We start from the raw sequence: 15158 nt of genomic DNA, 5'->3' as shown, positions 1-15158 counted from the left end.
AACAATTAACATCACTCTCAGCCACACTACCATAATGACAAGGCCATAAAAAGTACATTTTTATCAGTATTTTTACAGGATTTAAAAATTCTGAAAACAAAGAATCACCTGTCTGCCAGGATGGAGCCCTGAGCTGTGGTACAAGAGCAGTTCCTGAAGCAGCAGCCTGAGCAGCTCGTGGCTCCACAGCAGAAAGAAAACTCATCACCGAAGATTCCTTAGTGTTAGTGCTGGCACCGTTCACACCAGCATCAAATATTCCTGAAAGACCTACATGTGAAGATAAAATATAATCCAAAGTAAAAATATACGTTAACATTCAATTATATTCTTGATCCTATTTTAAAAAGGAAGCTCTGAAATCTGAAGCCAAAAGTTCTACAACTCTAAATTGCTTTATTTTGAAATAGCAAACAAATGTTAATTTGACCAAGCATAGTTATAACTTAAAATCTACAAAGATGAATGAAAAAAGATCTCCCAACTAATTAATTATATAGATATTCCCTATCAGTAAAAGACAAAGCATTTAATCTCCTTTTCCTTTTAACACATTTCCCATGGCACTGTTATGTCAGCACACATTCATAACCCAACATGTAAAGGTTGACTTTTCATCTTATTCACTAAATGTACCCAGATTCTTGGTATATTTTACAAGAAAATTTTTACCGGTTGGCTGAGGTGTGGTAGCATATCCAGGAAGTTGATGAGAGGCTACAAAAGTCTGTCTCTGAAGGAGATCTGCTTCAGAGTGTGAGGGATGTCCTTCTTCATAGCTTAAACTAGAAGATAATAAAAATAAGTGACCAAAAACACACGGTCCAAATGATATGGTCAAAATATTTCTAGAAGAGCAATAATTAAAAGTAGCAGAAGTCTTTGACTAAATTCCTGATCAATAAATAGATCAAACACAGTCTGACAATATTGTCAAAATGGGAGACATATATTGAAGCTATACTAGGAAGAAAAATGATACCTTTTCCTTAATTCAACTTTACCTCCAACAAAGTCCTTTTACTGGGAGAGGTAACACGGTACAGTGGGAAGAGCAATAGCCTGGAAAACAGGACAGCTGAATTTACTGTCCAAGCTCTGCTACTGGTTTACAGTGAGATTTCAGTAAGTGACCTGATTACTGTCAGACTAATTTTCTCACCTGTATGAATAAGGGACTAGATAAAATAATCTCTAAGGTCCCTCTAATTCTAACATTCCATAGAATATCAGATAATTCAAATAAATTAATAATTAATACTATCTCAATAACTCACCTGGGAAATTTCAAGCTTGTATATTTCGAGAGTAATTCAGAATTAGGTATTTTTTCTCCCCTTGATTTTTATTTTGAATATTTTAAACCCACGGAAAAACTGAAATAGTACAATAACCCATAATACTTGTCACTTCAGATTCAATTAATTGTTAGTATCTTGTTACACTTATCACTCCCTATAGAGACACATAAACACTTCTTACATTCATTTTATCTTTCTATACATCAACATATAAACACTTTTTCTTTTGTACTAAACCACCTGAAAATAACTTGCAGACATCATGACACTGCATCATTAATACTGCAGTTTATCTCCTAGGAATAGGACATTCTCCTATACAACCAAATATTATTAGATTTGAAGAAATTTAACATTAAGTCAATAATAGCATGTAATATAGAGGTCATATTTCCATTTCTGACAAATGTTGCCAAAATGTTTGCGATTTTTAAGCTCTTTCTATGTAGGATCCAATCAAACTTCAGGAGTTGCATTTGGTTATGTCTCTTTAAATTTAGAACAGTCCCTCCACGCTGCCCCTAATCCCAGATCCCCTTTGATTTCATGACACAGACCTTTTTTTTTTTTTTTTGAGGAATCCAAGTCAGTTGAATTGTAGGCTACCCCAAATTCTAGATTTATCTGATGGCTACCTCATGAGACGTACATAAGTGATGTTTTGTACTTATTGCATCACATAAGGACACACAATGTCAGTTTGTCTCATTACCGATGATGCTAAACTTGAAATGGTTACGATACCGCCAAATCTCTCCATGCAGTTCTTTTATCTCCTTTGAAATTGGTATGCAACTGTGAGGTGCTACTTTAAGACAGTGTAAATATCTTGTTCCCAACAGCCAATGGTTTTATACATCATCCACTCATGACTTTAATTCAATTATCGCACTGAAGATTGGAAATGGCGGTTTTCTAAGTACAGCATTTGTCCCTTCAGTCTCCTTTTGATATGTCCTCCTTGATGCTCAAACACATCCTTACTTTCTAGCACAGGATGTTTCAGGCTCACTTTATTATTTTCCCTGAACCAGACCCAAAATCAACCATTTCTACTAGGAGCCCTTTTAGTGCGCAAAGGCATTTAGAAACCAAGATCTGGGTATTGGGTGTGTTCAATGCCAGAGGTGTCACTGCTACTAGGCCTTTTCGGTGGACAAAGCTGGGAAATCCATGTCTTTAAAAACGTGAGTTCTTACCGACAACTCTAATTCAAATCCAGCGCAGTATTCCTCATCTTCCCTTTTCCTATGGTTGGAATCCTAGCTCACAACTACATCAATATTTACTCATTAGCTCTACCCAAAAATACTATAACACAGCCTCTACCAAAAACAAACCTACTAAGTAAGGGTATTTCTTCACAGTGCTTTTTGTCCCAAGATTAAATCTCACTAAGGGTATACAGTTAGAATAATGTTTCAAAAGTAACTAATTATTCTTTGTATGACTATGTTATTAATTAGATATAGGAGATGAATTTTGTTGAAGATTCAATTTTAGGATTACTTTTAAATCTTTTTTTAACTTTAAAAATCACTTTTATTAAGGTATAATTTACATAAAGTGCATTCATTTTAAGTGTAAGTTCAATGTGTGCACACTTTTTGATAAATGCATATACACCAGTATAACCACAATCCCAACCAACCAGCAGAACATTTCCATCACGACAAAATGTTTCTCATGCCCGTCTGCAGTTATCTTTTTCATCTTCTCCCTGGCCCCAGACAACCGCTGATAAGCCTAATGTTACTAAATCTTAGGCTTGCCTAATTCCACAATTTCATATAAATGGAACTGTACAGTCTGTACTCTTTTGTATCTGGCTTTTTTCATTCAGCATGTTTTTTTGTCTTGTACTGTTTTTGCTGGGCAAGATTCGCCCTAAGCTAACATCTGTTGCCAATCTTCCTCTTTTTTTTTTTCCTCCCCAAAGCCCCAGTACATAGTTGCATATTCTAGTTGTAGGTCCTTCTAGTTCTTCTATGTAAGCCACCGCCACAGCATGGCTACTGACAGACAAGTGGTGTGGTTCCACACCTGGGAACCAAACCCAGGCTGCTGAAGCAGAGCCTGCCAAACTTTAACCACTAGGCCATCAGGGCTGGCTCAGCATAACGTTTCTGAGATACATCCACGCTGTTGCATGCATGAGTGGTTCATTCCTTTTCACTGAATTGTACGAATACATCCCAATATGCTTATCCATTCACCTACTAACGGACATTTGGGTTGTTTCCAGTTAAGAGCTACTATGAATACAACTGCTATGAACATTTATATACAAGTCTTTTGTGGACATATGTTTTTACTTCTGTAAGTTCAATATCTAGGAGTAATACTACTTGGTCACAAGGTACATATGTATACCATTTTACGTTACCATCAGTAATGAATCTACATTCTATTTTCCCATTACATCCTGTCACCACTTGATCTTTTCAATCTTCTTAATTTTAGTCATTCTAGGTAGGTATAGTGGTATCTCACCATAGTTCAGTTTGCATTTCCCTAATAACAAATGATGAGCATCTTTTTATACGCTTATAGGCTATTCTTTTAGCTTCTCTGTTATGTTCTCTGTTTAACTTCTCTGTGAAGTTTGCCCTGAAAAAAAACAGTTGGGGGGCAGGCCCAGTGGTGTAGTGGTTAAGTTCGCAAACCTCTGCTTTGGTAGCCAGGGGTTCACAGGTTCAAATCCCAGGCAAGGTCTTAGCACCGCATGTCAAGCCATGATTGACATAAAAGACAGGAAGAGTGTCACAGATGTTAGCTCAGGGACAATCTTCCTCAAGCAAAAAGAGGAAGATTGGCAAGAGATCTTAGCTCAGGGCCAATCCGCCTCACCAAAAAAAACAAAAAAACATAGGGGGTTGTTAGCTGTCGGTTGGGTTGTAAAACGCTTTTTTTTAAATACATTCTGGATCCACATTTTTTATCAGATATATGTATTGTGAATGTTTTCTTCCAATCTGATGGCTTCTCTTCTTTTTTCTAGTGTCCTTAAATTAAAAAGTTTTACTTAACTAATTGATTTTACCGTGGTAAGAGCACTTAAATGAGACCTGCCCACTTAACAAGGTGTACAGCATAGTGCTGTTGACTCTGTGCACTGTGTGTCCAGCAGACCTCCAGAACTTACTCATCCTGCATAACCGAAACTTTGCTATCTGTGAACAACTCCCCACTTCCTCCTTCCCCTGGCCATCATCATTCTACTCTCTGCTACTGAGTTTGACTAATGAGGTTTTAATTTCTGATCAACTCAAATTATATTTTTCTTTTATAGTCAGTGCTTTTAGTGTCCTGTCACTAATATATTTCCCCATGTTCTCTTATATAAGTTTTAAAGTCTTAGCTTTTATGTTTCAGTTTATGAGTCATTTTGAGATAATTTTTGTATATGGTGTGAGGTAAGGGTCAAAGTTCATATTTTTAACTTCTTTAAAAATTGAGGTATAATATGCATACAATAGAATCCACCCTTTCTACTGTACAGGTCAGTGACTTTGACAAATGCATAAACACTACAAAAATAAGGGGAGAGAACAGTTCCATCACAACATAAGACCTGCCCATCCCCTCTGTGGGGAACCTCTCCTGCCACTCTAGTCCCCAGGCAACCACTCATCTGTTCTCTGTCCCTATAGTTTCGCCTTTTCCGAAATGTTAAATAAACAGAATCATTTAATATGTAGTCTTTTGTGCCTGGCTTCTTTCACTCAGCTTAATGCCTTTGAGACTCACCCATGTTGTTATTTATAAGAGTAATTCATTACATTTTATTGCTGGGCAGCATTCCACTATATAGGTGTACCAAAAGTTGGTAGTTATTTTAAATCCATTATCAGTTGAAGGACCTCTGTGTTCTTTCCTGGTTTTGGCAATTATGAATAAAGCACCTATAAACACGTGCTTAAGTTTTCGTGTGAACATAAGTTTTCATTTGACTTGAGTAAATACAGAGGAGTAGGATGGCTGCGTTCTATGGTAATATATTTAACTTCAGAGAAAATTCTTGTTTTCCAAAGTAGCTAGATCTTTTTGCATTCCCACCAATAATGTTATGTTTGGTCAAGTTACTCTGCATCCTCATTGGCAATAAGTATTATCAGTTTGTAAGGTGTTTCCTTTCCTTTTTAAAATTTTAGCCATGCAAAATCTTCTTTAGTAAAGTTATCTACTCAAATCTTTTGCCCATTTTTATTGGGATCTTTGTTTTCTTATTACTTGAGTTTTAGCAGTTCCCTATATATTCTGGAATCAAATCCTCGGTCAGATAAATGTTTTGCAAATATTTTCTCCCAATCTGTGGCTTGCATTCTCATAACAACGAATTAGAAGAACAATTTTTTACCTTATGAATTGTACTTTTGGTGTTGTAGCTAATAAAATCTTTGTCTAATCCAATATCTCAAAGTGTTTTTCTTATGTTTTCTTCTGCAAGTTTTGTAGTAGTAATTTTTCCATTTAGGTTTATGATCCATTTGGAGTTAATTATTTCTACATGGTGTAAGGCATGGCTTGGGATATTTTTTAAATTTGGATATGCAATTGTCTCACTACTATATATTGAAAAGATTATTCCTCTACCTACTGAATTGGCATCTCTGTCAAAAAAGTAAACAGCCATATATTTGTGGTTCTAAACTGTTCTGTTACATTGATCAATGTCTGTTCTTAGGCCAATAACAGCCTGATGAATGATTCAAGTTGTACAAATCTTCCAATTTTGTTCTTTTTCAAAATTGTTTTGGCTATGCCAGGTATTCCCATGTAAATTTTAGAGTCAGCTTGTCAATTTCTACAAAAACACTGCATTGAATGTATACATCAATTTGGGGAAAACTACCATCTTAAAAGCACTGTCTTCTAACGAATGCCTATGTTATATCTATTTATTTTTTAATTTCCTGCAGCAATCTGTTGTTTAGTGTGTAAGTTTTGCAATCTTTTAAATTTATCCCCAAGTATCTCATTTTTGTTATTTTGTTCTAAATATTTTTTTAAGTGACAGCTAGATATATAATTCAGTACCACAAAGGTCACTCTTTTAAAGTGTACATAGGACCAGCCCGTGGCCGAGTGGTTAAGTTCGCATGCTCCGCTTTGGTGGCCCAGGGTTTCGCCGGTTTGGATCCCAGGCGTGGACATGGCACCACTCATCAGGCCATGCTGAGGCAGTGTGCCACATGCCACAAGAAGAAGGACCCACAACTAAAAATATACAACAATATAAAAATGTACCAGGCGGCTTTGGGGAGAAAAAGGGAAAATAAAATCTTTCCAAAAAAATTTAAAGTGTACAAATCAGTGCTGTGTTAGAATATTCAGAGTTGTGCAACCATCACCATAATCTAATTTTAGAACATTTTCATTGCCTCAAACCTAAACCTGTGCCCATTAGCATCACTCCCCGTATTCCCCTCTACCCAGCCCATGGCAATCACTAATTTACTTTCTGTCTCTACGGATTTGCCCACTCAGAACATTTCATATAAATAAAATCATAGTGTATGTAGCCTTTGTCGACTGGTTTCTTTCACTTAGCATAATATTTTCAAGATTCATCTATGTTACAACACGGATACATCAATACGTCATTCCATTTTATGGCTGAATAATATCCCATTGTATAGATATACCACATTTTGTTTAGCCATAAATCCACTGATGGACATTTGGGTTGTTTCCACATTTTGGCTATTAAGAATTTATGAATCATGCTGCTATGAACATTCATGTACAAGTTTTTGTGTGGATATACATTTTTTTTGTTTAAAGATTTTATTTTTTTCCTTTTTCTCCCCAAAGCCCCCCGGTACATAGTTGTATATTCTTCATTGTGGGTCCTTCTAGTTGTGGCATGTGGGACGCTGCCTCAGCATGGTTTGATGAGCAGTGCCATGTCCACGCCCAGGATTCGAACCAATGAAACACTGGGCCACCTGCAGCGGAGCGTGCGAACTTAACCACTCGGCCACGGGGCCAGCCCCTGGATATACATTTTTAATTCTCTTGGGTATACATCTAGGAGTGGATTGCTAGGTCATATGATAACTCCATGTTTAACATTTTGAGGAATGGCAAAGCAAAACAGCTGTACCATTTTACATTCCCACCAGCAACATTTAAGTTACAATTTCTCTACAAGTTTGCGGATACCTGTTATTGCCCGTGTTTTTATTATAATAGCCATCCTAGCAGGTGTTATGTGGTATCTTATGGTTTTGATTTGCATTTGACTAACGATGTTGAGCATCTTTGCATGTGCTTCCTGACCACTTGTATTTCTTCTTTCCACAAATGTACGGTCAAATTCTTTGCCCATTTTTAAATTGGGTTGTTTGTTTTTTTTATTATTTAAGTGTAAGAGTTCTTTATATATTCTGGATACAAGTCCCTGATAAACAATTTTTAAACATTGTTTCCTACTCTGTAGGTTATCTTTTCACTTTCTTTTTTTTTTCCTTTCTCCTCCCTAAAGCCCTAGTACATGGTTGTATATCCTAGTTGTAAGACCTTCTAGTTCTACGTGAGCTGCTGCCACAGCATGGATACTGACAGACAGGTGATGTGGTTCTGCAACCGGGAGGCGAATCCGGGCCACCAAAGTAGAGTGTGCCGAACTTTAACCACTAGGCCATCAGGGCTGGCTCTCTTTTCACTTTCTTGATGCCATCATTTGCAGTCCAAAAGTTTTAAATTTTTATGAAGTCAAATTCAGTTTTTGTCACTTGTGCTTTTGATGGAATATCTAAGAAACCATTACTTTGCCCAAGGCCTTGAGGATTTACGCCTATGTTTTCTCTAAGAGTTTCATAGTTTTAACTTTTACATTTAGGTCTACGACCCATTGTGAATTAATTTTTATATATAGCATGAAGTAGGAGTCCAACTTTATTCTTTTGCTACTCATTTTAAATATAATTTGAAATTCTTTAATACAAAAACAATAACCAACTGTTATTTTCAAAATACTACCATTGTATCTGCTTTTCAAATTATAGCCATCAGGGGCCGGCCCAGTGGTGCAGCAGTTAAGTTCACACGTTCCACTTCAGCAGCCCAGGGTTCCCCAGTTTGGATCCTGGGTGCAGACCTATGCACCACTTGTCAAGCCATGCTGTGGCAGCATCCAACATATAAAGTAGAGTAAGATGGGCACAGATGTTACCTCAGGGCCAGTCTTCCTCACCAAGAGGAGGACTGGCAGCAGATGTTAGCTCAGGGCTAATCTTCCTCAAAAAAATTATAGCAATCATGCTTTATATTAAAACGATCTACACACATATATTTCCTTGCTCTGTCAGCTGACACAGCCTAGAAATGAAGACAACCCAGGAGCAAAGAGCATACTTAGTGTCCAGATCTTGGCTTCTAATGCCATTCTCCAAGGAACCAGGGCTCCTCGGAGAAATGGCTGATTCTAGGACAGGGGCAGGAAATATATAAGACAAGTCTAGAGATCTTGTAGTGCCAGAAAGTTAGGAAGTGCTCAAAAGTAGAAAGCAAAAAAGAGAGGGAGGAGAACCCTACATTTATGGAGGTATGTCAAAGGGACACAGAAGCCAACTTAAAGAGCTCCCAATGACCAAAGCAGGAACATTTCGACCAAATAAATTAAGTAGTATATATCCTTGGGTCCATACTGATATAATTAAATGATTTCTTCTAGAAGAAAACGTAGGCAGTAGACTCTTTGACATCAGTATTAAAAGGACCTTTTCGGGCACCATGTCTTCTCAGAGAAGGGAAACAATAGAAAGAACAAACAAATGGGACTTCATCAGACTACAGAGCTTCCTCACGGCAAATGAAAACAGGATTGAAACAAAAAAACAACCCACTAAGTGGGAAAAAATATTTGCAAGTCATATATCTGACAAAGGCTTAATATCCATAATATATAAAGAACTCTCACAACTCAACAACAAAAAATCAAACAACCCGATCAAAAAATGGGCAGGAGACATGAACAGACATTTCTCCAAAGAAGATACATGGATGGCCAATAGGCACATGAAAAGATGCTCATCATCGCTGAGCATCAGGGAAATGCAAATCAAAACTACACTAAGATATCACCTTACACCCATTAGAATGACAAAAATATCTAAATCTAATAGTAACAAATGTTGGAGAGGTTGTGGAGAGAATGGAACCCTCATACACTGCTGGTGGGAATGCAAACTAGTGCAGCCACTATGGAAAACAGTATGGAGATTCCTCAAAAAATTAAAAATAGAACTACCATACGATCCAGCCATTCCACTACTGGGTATCTATCCAAAGAGCTTGAAGTCAGCAATTCCAAAAGTCCTATGCACCCCAATGTTCACTGCAGCATTATTTACAATAGCCAAGACTTGGAAGCAACCTAAGTGCCCGTCAACAGATGAATGGATAAAGAAGTTGTGGTATATATATATACAATGGAATACTACTCAGTTGCAAAACAGAACAAAATCATCCCATTTGCAACAACATGGATGGACCTTGAGGGAATTATGTTAAGTGAAATAAGCCAGTTGGAGAAAGATAATCTCTGTATGACTCCACTCATGAGGAATCTAAAAATGTGGACAAAGAGAACAGATTAGTGGCTACCAGGGGAAAGGTGGGGTGGGGGTGGGCACAAAGGGTGAAATGGTGCACCTACAACACGAATGACAAACATTAATGTACAACTGAAATCACACAAGATTGTAACCTATCATTAACTCAATTAAATCAATCAATCAATCAATCAATCAATGGAGGAGAAAACACAAATCTTGCTTGAAGAATTCCAAATAACTTATAAAGAAAATCTTCCCTCAAGGAGGCGGACCACAACTCCCCAATCCTTAAGTGTGGGCTGCACACACTGACTTTCTTCCCAAGAGGGCAATATCAAAGGGGGGGAAAAAAGAGTAACTTTGCAGTGTAGAAACCTAAAGATCAATATCAACAGTGATAAATCATGTGGATATGATATGATCAGCAGGGATAAATCATGTGGCTATGATGTGATCAACAATGATAAATCATGTGGATATGATGTGATGAAAATGACACTTTACTTCTGTGATCTCCCTCTGGAAAACGCTAACTCTAGTCTGATCATGAGAAAAAAGAGTGGGCAAATTCCAATAGGGGGCAGTCTACAAAGTACTTAAGTAGCACTCCTCAAAACCGTAAAGGTCATCAACAAGAAGGAAAGCCTAAGAAACTGTCACAGCCAAAAGGAACCTACTGAGATAAGACAAACAATGTAACATACCCCCAGAGAGACAGAAAAAGACATTAAGCAAAAACTAAGGAAATCTGAATAAACTACTATTGAAGACTTTAGCTGATAATAATGTATCAATACTGATTCATTAATTGTAACAAATGTACCATAAGAATGTAAAAATAATAGGGGAAACGGTTCTCAAAAATAAAGCCTACATTAATAAAAAATCTGTAAGCCATGTCAAATCTAAACAAAATTTCTTAAGTTAGAATAATGATCAAGATAAGTTGTAAAGTGGTTAAGTTCACATGGTCCACTTCTGCAGCCTGGGGTTTGCTGGTTCGCATCCTGGGGGTGGACCTACACACGGTTCATCAAGCCATGCTGTGGTGGCATCCCAGAGAGAAGAACTAAAATGACCTACAACTAGGATATACAACTATGTGCTAGGGCTTTGGGGAGAGAAAAAAAAGAGGAAGATTGGCAAAAGATGTTTGCTCAGGGCCAACCTTCCTCAAACACACACACACACAAAGTTTGTAAAGATCAGGGGGTTCTGTTGTTGGTTTTTCGTTTTGTTATGTTTCTTATAAATCTGTACTAACTCCAATCATTTCTTTGACAGGCACTGAGTAATCATACCTCCTAACTGGTCTCTCTGCTTCCTCCCTTGCCCTCCCAGCCCCATTCTCAGCCTGAGTCACTCTTAAAAAGTAAAGTCAAATTATGAAACTCTTCTGCTCATATCTTTCCAATCACTTCCCATCTCACCCCGAGTAAAGCGAGAGTTCTTACAATAATCCTCAATGCACTAAGTGACCTAATGGGTGCCCCTTAAACCTCTGATTTCATCTCCTATTTTCTACTGCACCAACACAGGTCTCCTGGCTCTTCCCTCAAACTCACAAAGCTATTCACTCCCTCATTTCCCCTCAGATCCCTGCTCAAACTTTGCCTCACTGAAGACTTCCCAGACCTTCTGCAAATCACATCCTTCCTCTATCCTTTCTCTCTACATTACCTAACCCTCTTTTCTAGGTTTATTATTCTCCATAGCACTAATAAATACTCGACATAATTTCCTAGTTTGCCTCTTATCCACTAAAATGCAAACTCCATGAGGACAGGGTCTTTGCTTGTTCACTGCTATATCACCAGCACCCAGAAGAGTAACTGGCACATGGCAGATACTCACAGATAATCACAATCTATGTTCCGTTTCAGAAGAGAAATCACCTTGAAGTTAAAGCTCAACTACCTCTCAAGCAGACATGTACGGAGTGCCTACCAAATTGCCAGCATCCTGATAAGGCTTGGGGACTCAAAAATGAAAGATTAAGCTAGCAGGTCAGCCCATTCTAATAAAACTGAATACCCTGAGACATTTATTAATTTTAGGCATTGTACCAGAGTTTTCAATACTAGAGAGAGCAGAGATCTAACTGGGCCACCAACCAATGAATTTAATTATTGAAACCCAAATTCTCTATTGTAAGTCACAAAGGGAGCAACACGGAAATAAGTTCTCAATAATTTTACAAAATTAGTGTTTTCTTTTACAACTTATATATAAGCAAAATGGAATAGAGTACATTCCATATAAAAATTAGCTTTGAGTGCAGCAACAGTCATTCACTGAATTTTAAAAAACCAATTAAAATCGCATGCTTCCCTCAAAAAATTAAACATAGTCGCCATATGGCCCATCAATCCCACTTCTAGACATATATTCAAAAGAATTGAAAATATATGTTCACACAAAAACTTGTACATGAACGTTCACAGCAGCATGATTCTTAATAATCAAAAGGCAGAAACAGGGGCCGGCCCCATGGCACAGCGGTTAAGTATGCACGTTCCGCTTCGGAGGCCCGGGGTTCACCAGTTTGGATCCTTGGTGCGGACATGGCACCGCTTGCCAAGCCACGCTGTGGCAGGCATCCCACACATAAAGTAAAGGAAGATGGGCATGGATGTTCGCTCAGAGCCAGTCTTCCTCAGCAAGAGAGGAGGATTGGCAGCAGTTAGCTCAGGGCTAATCTTCCTCAAACAAAAAAAAACAAAAAAAGCAGAAATAATCCAAATGTCCAACAACTAGTAATGGATAAATAAAAAAAATAAAACAGCCACACAACGGAGTAGTATCCAGCCACAAAAAGGAATGAAGTACTGATACATGCCACGACACGGATGAGCGTGGAAAATATACCAAGTGAAAGAAGCCAAATAAAAAAGATCACATATAGTACGATTCCACTTCTATGACGTGTACTGAATAAGCAAACTCGTGGAGACAGAAAGTAGATCACTGCAGTTACCAGGGGCTGGGGAGAGAAGAGGAAGGAGAATGCTAGTGACTATGTGTTTCCTTTTGGGGTGACAAAAAATGTTCTAGAATTAGACAGTAGTGATAGTTACACAGTCTTGCGAATATTCTCAAGTACTGAACTGTACATTTTAAAATGGGGAATTATATAATTTGTGAATTACATTTCAATAAAAATTATAGTTGCCCAAACTTAGTGATTATGGGTAATTTTTCGTGAACTGTGCAACATCTTCAAACAGGAAGGTGGTTCTGGATAGGGTTGCTGTCATGCAGGTATTCAATCTCTTATGGGTGGCCCATCTCCATATAACATATAATGACTTTTTGTTAATCTGTAATAATATTTTTATAGTTTTAAAATAAATTTCAGAACCCTCATAATAATCTGATGGTCACTGGTTTGTTGAAGTCATTTATTTTTTTCAAACAAAAGCCAGATTTTTAAAAAATTTTATCCTGGGGAAAAAACATGTCTCAAAACATTGTCTCTGTTTCTAATTCCTATCTTTGAGCCAATATAAGACCTCCTTTGAATAAATGTACATTTATTTAATACAGGACCCACCGTGGCAGGTAGGTCCTATATTAGGTCCCAGTCCCAAAGGCCTGGATGGGAGGTATGGAGACAGACAGAGGGCTTTTACCACCCCCTACATACCCCAAGCACCACAGGAGCGAATGCCTAGAAAAGAGGAAGAAGCCAAGGGAAGAGTCACGACTGTTGAGTCTTCCATCCCCTCTGCACACACTCCAAGTGGGTACTGACTCAATCTTGAGGAGAAAGGGGGTCGAATTTTGCAGAGGGAAGTATCATCATCCTTCAGTTGCTGTCACTTAAATTCCAAATAAAAAATTGACATTTTTCTCAAAATTAAAACAAACCAGAAGAGAGACTAATTATTTAGTTACCACTCTCTACCTTATTACTTTAAAAGTCTGAACATTCTTTCCCTAAAACTTCTTTCCTAACTTTAATCTAATTTGTTTAACAAAGAAAATTAAGTTTGAAGGCAGATGAGAAAGCTGAGACAAAAAGCTCATCTAAAATGGCAACTTGTGCAGTGAAGACAGTATATGATCATAAGAAAAAATACTCTTGAATATATTATTGAGAATAAGCTGCCTTATGCTTTATATCCAGGTATTAATAACATATACACATCTACTCCTTAGGTAACACACTCTGTGTCCCTAATACTTAAGAAATAAAACACATTCTAAGTTTTAAAATCAATTAGAAGTTCCATGAAACATGTTAACTCCCAGGTAAACAAGTCAATACTTGCATACAGGTAATAAGTTACTTAAGTACTAAATGAATGATTTTGCCTTTAGTAGTCATATCACTTTCTTCTCTGCGTTAAACAATTTGGCCACTGAAAATATATATACTCTCATGGAATAAAAACAGAATTCTCTTTAAGCTTTGAAAACATTGTTATCATCCTAGATATATCAACTTTTCATAGCTGAGAAAGATAAGAACCCTGGATTGGAAGTTAGGAGGCCCAGATTCCAGTCCTGGTTCTGCAAATAACATGCTTCAAGACCTTCAGCAAAGCACATAATCTTGTAGAGTTCTAGTTTTCATATTTATGAGGCCTAACGTTCTTTGTATTTCTAATATTCTGAGTTAAGCTAAATATTTTTACTTCATCAATCACACAGTATACTTTAGTATAAAATCTGTCTTCAAAATTGAGTACAGAGAAACACTGAGTTCACTAACTCAGCACATCTGTCCCACTCATATCTAAATGCTAAATATTTTATAAATCACTATTTTATTTTAGTTAATTGTAGTCTGAGAATTAAAAAAAAAAAACCTGAAGCATTAAGAATAATGAGCTCTGGGCCGGCCCGGTGGCGTAGCAGTTGTGTGTGCATGTTCCGCTTCGGCGGCCTGGGGTTCCCTGGCTTGGATACTGGGTGCGGACATGGCAGCACTTGGCATGCCATGCTGTGGCAGGCGTCCCATATATAAAGTAGAGGAAGATGGGCATGGATGTTAGCTCAAGGTCAGTCTTCCTGAGCAGAAAGAGGAGGATTGGCAGCAGTTAGCTCAGGGCTAATCCTCCTCAAAAAAAAATAAAATAAAATAATGAGCTCTTATTAAGGAATCATTTATTGCGAACGTGAACAAATAAACAAATGAACCATAAAACAACTATGAAACAGCTGTATTAAAGCACAGGCTTTGCAAATAAGCCACAGGATTCAAATCCAGTTCTATAGTTTACAAATTCTGCAACTTGAGGCTAACCACAGTCTCTCTCTGTCTCAGCTTCCTCAACTGTAAAATATG

At 37.5% G+C, this 15158-nt stretch overlaps 1 protein-coding gene across 6 annotated transcripts in view; it reads right to left on the bottom strand.

The window, feature by feature from the left end:
- Positions 1 to 15158, bottom strand: part of QSER1 (glutamine and serine rich 1) — a 76186-nt gene that overhangs the window by 37496 nt on the left and 23532 nt on the right. For all 6 annotated transcript variants that reach the window (XM_044752767.2, XM_070491445.1, XM_070491447.1 and 3 more), the window contains 2 exons: positions 673 to 785; positions 109 to 270 (listed from right to left, as the gene is read on the bottom strand). In XM_044752767.2, the coding sequence (XP_044608702.2) occupies positions 109 to 270; positions 673 to 785 (275 nt within the window). The remainder of the gene's footprint in view (positions 1 to 108; positions 271 to 672; positions 786 to 15158) is intronic.

The sequence above is a fragment of the Equus asinus genome, chromosome 20, assembly GCF_041296235.1.
Source record: "Equus asinus isolate D_3611 breed Donkey chromosome 20, EquAss-T2T_v2, whole genome shotgun sequence".
Taxonomy (NCBI): Eukaryota; Metazoa; Chordata; class Mammalia; order Perissodactyla; family Equidae; genus Equus; species Equus asinus.
The sequence above is the reverse complement of the archived record's forward strand: the minus strand, read 5'-3'. Positions and strand labels throughout refer to the sequence as shown.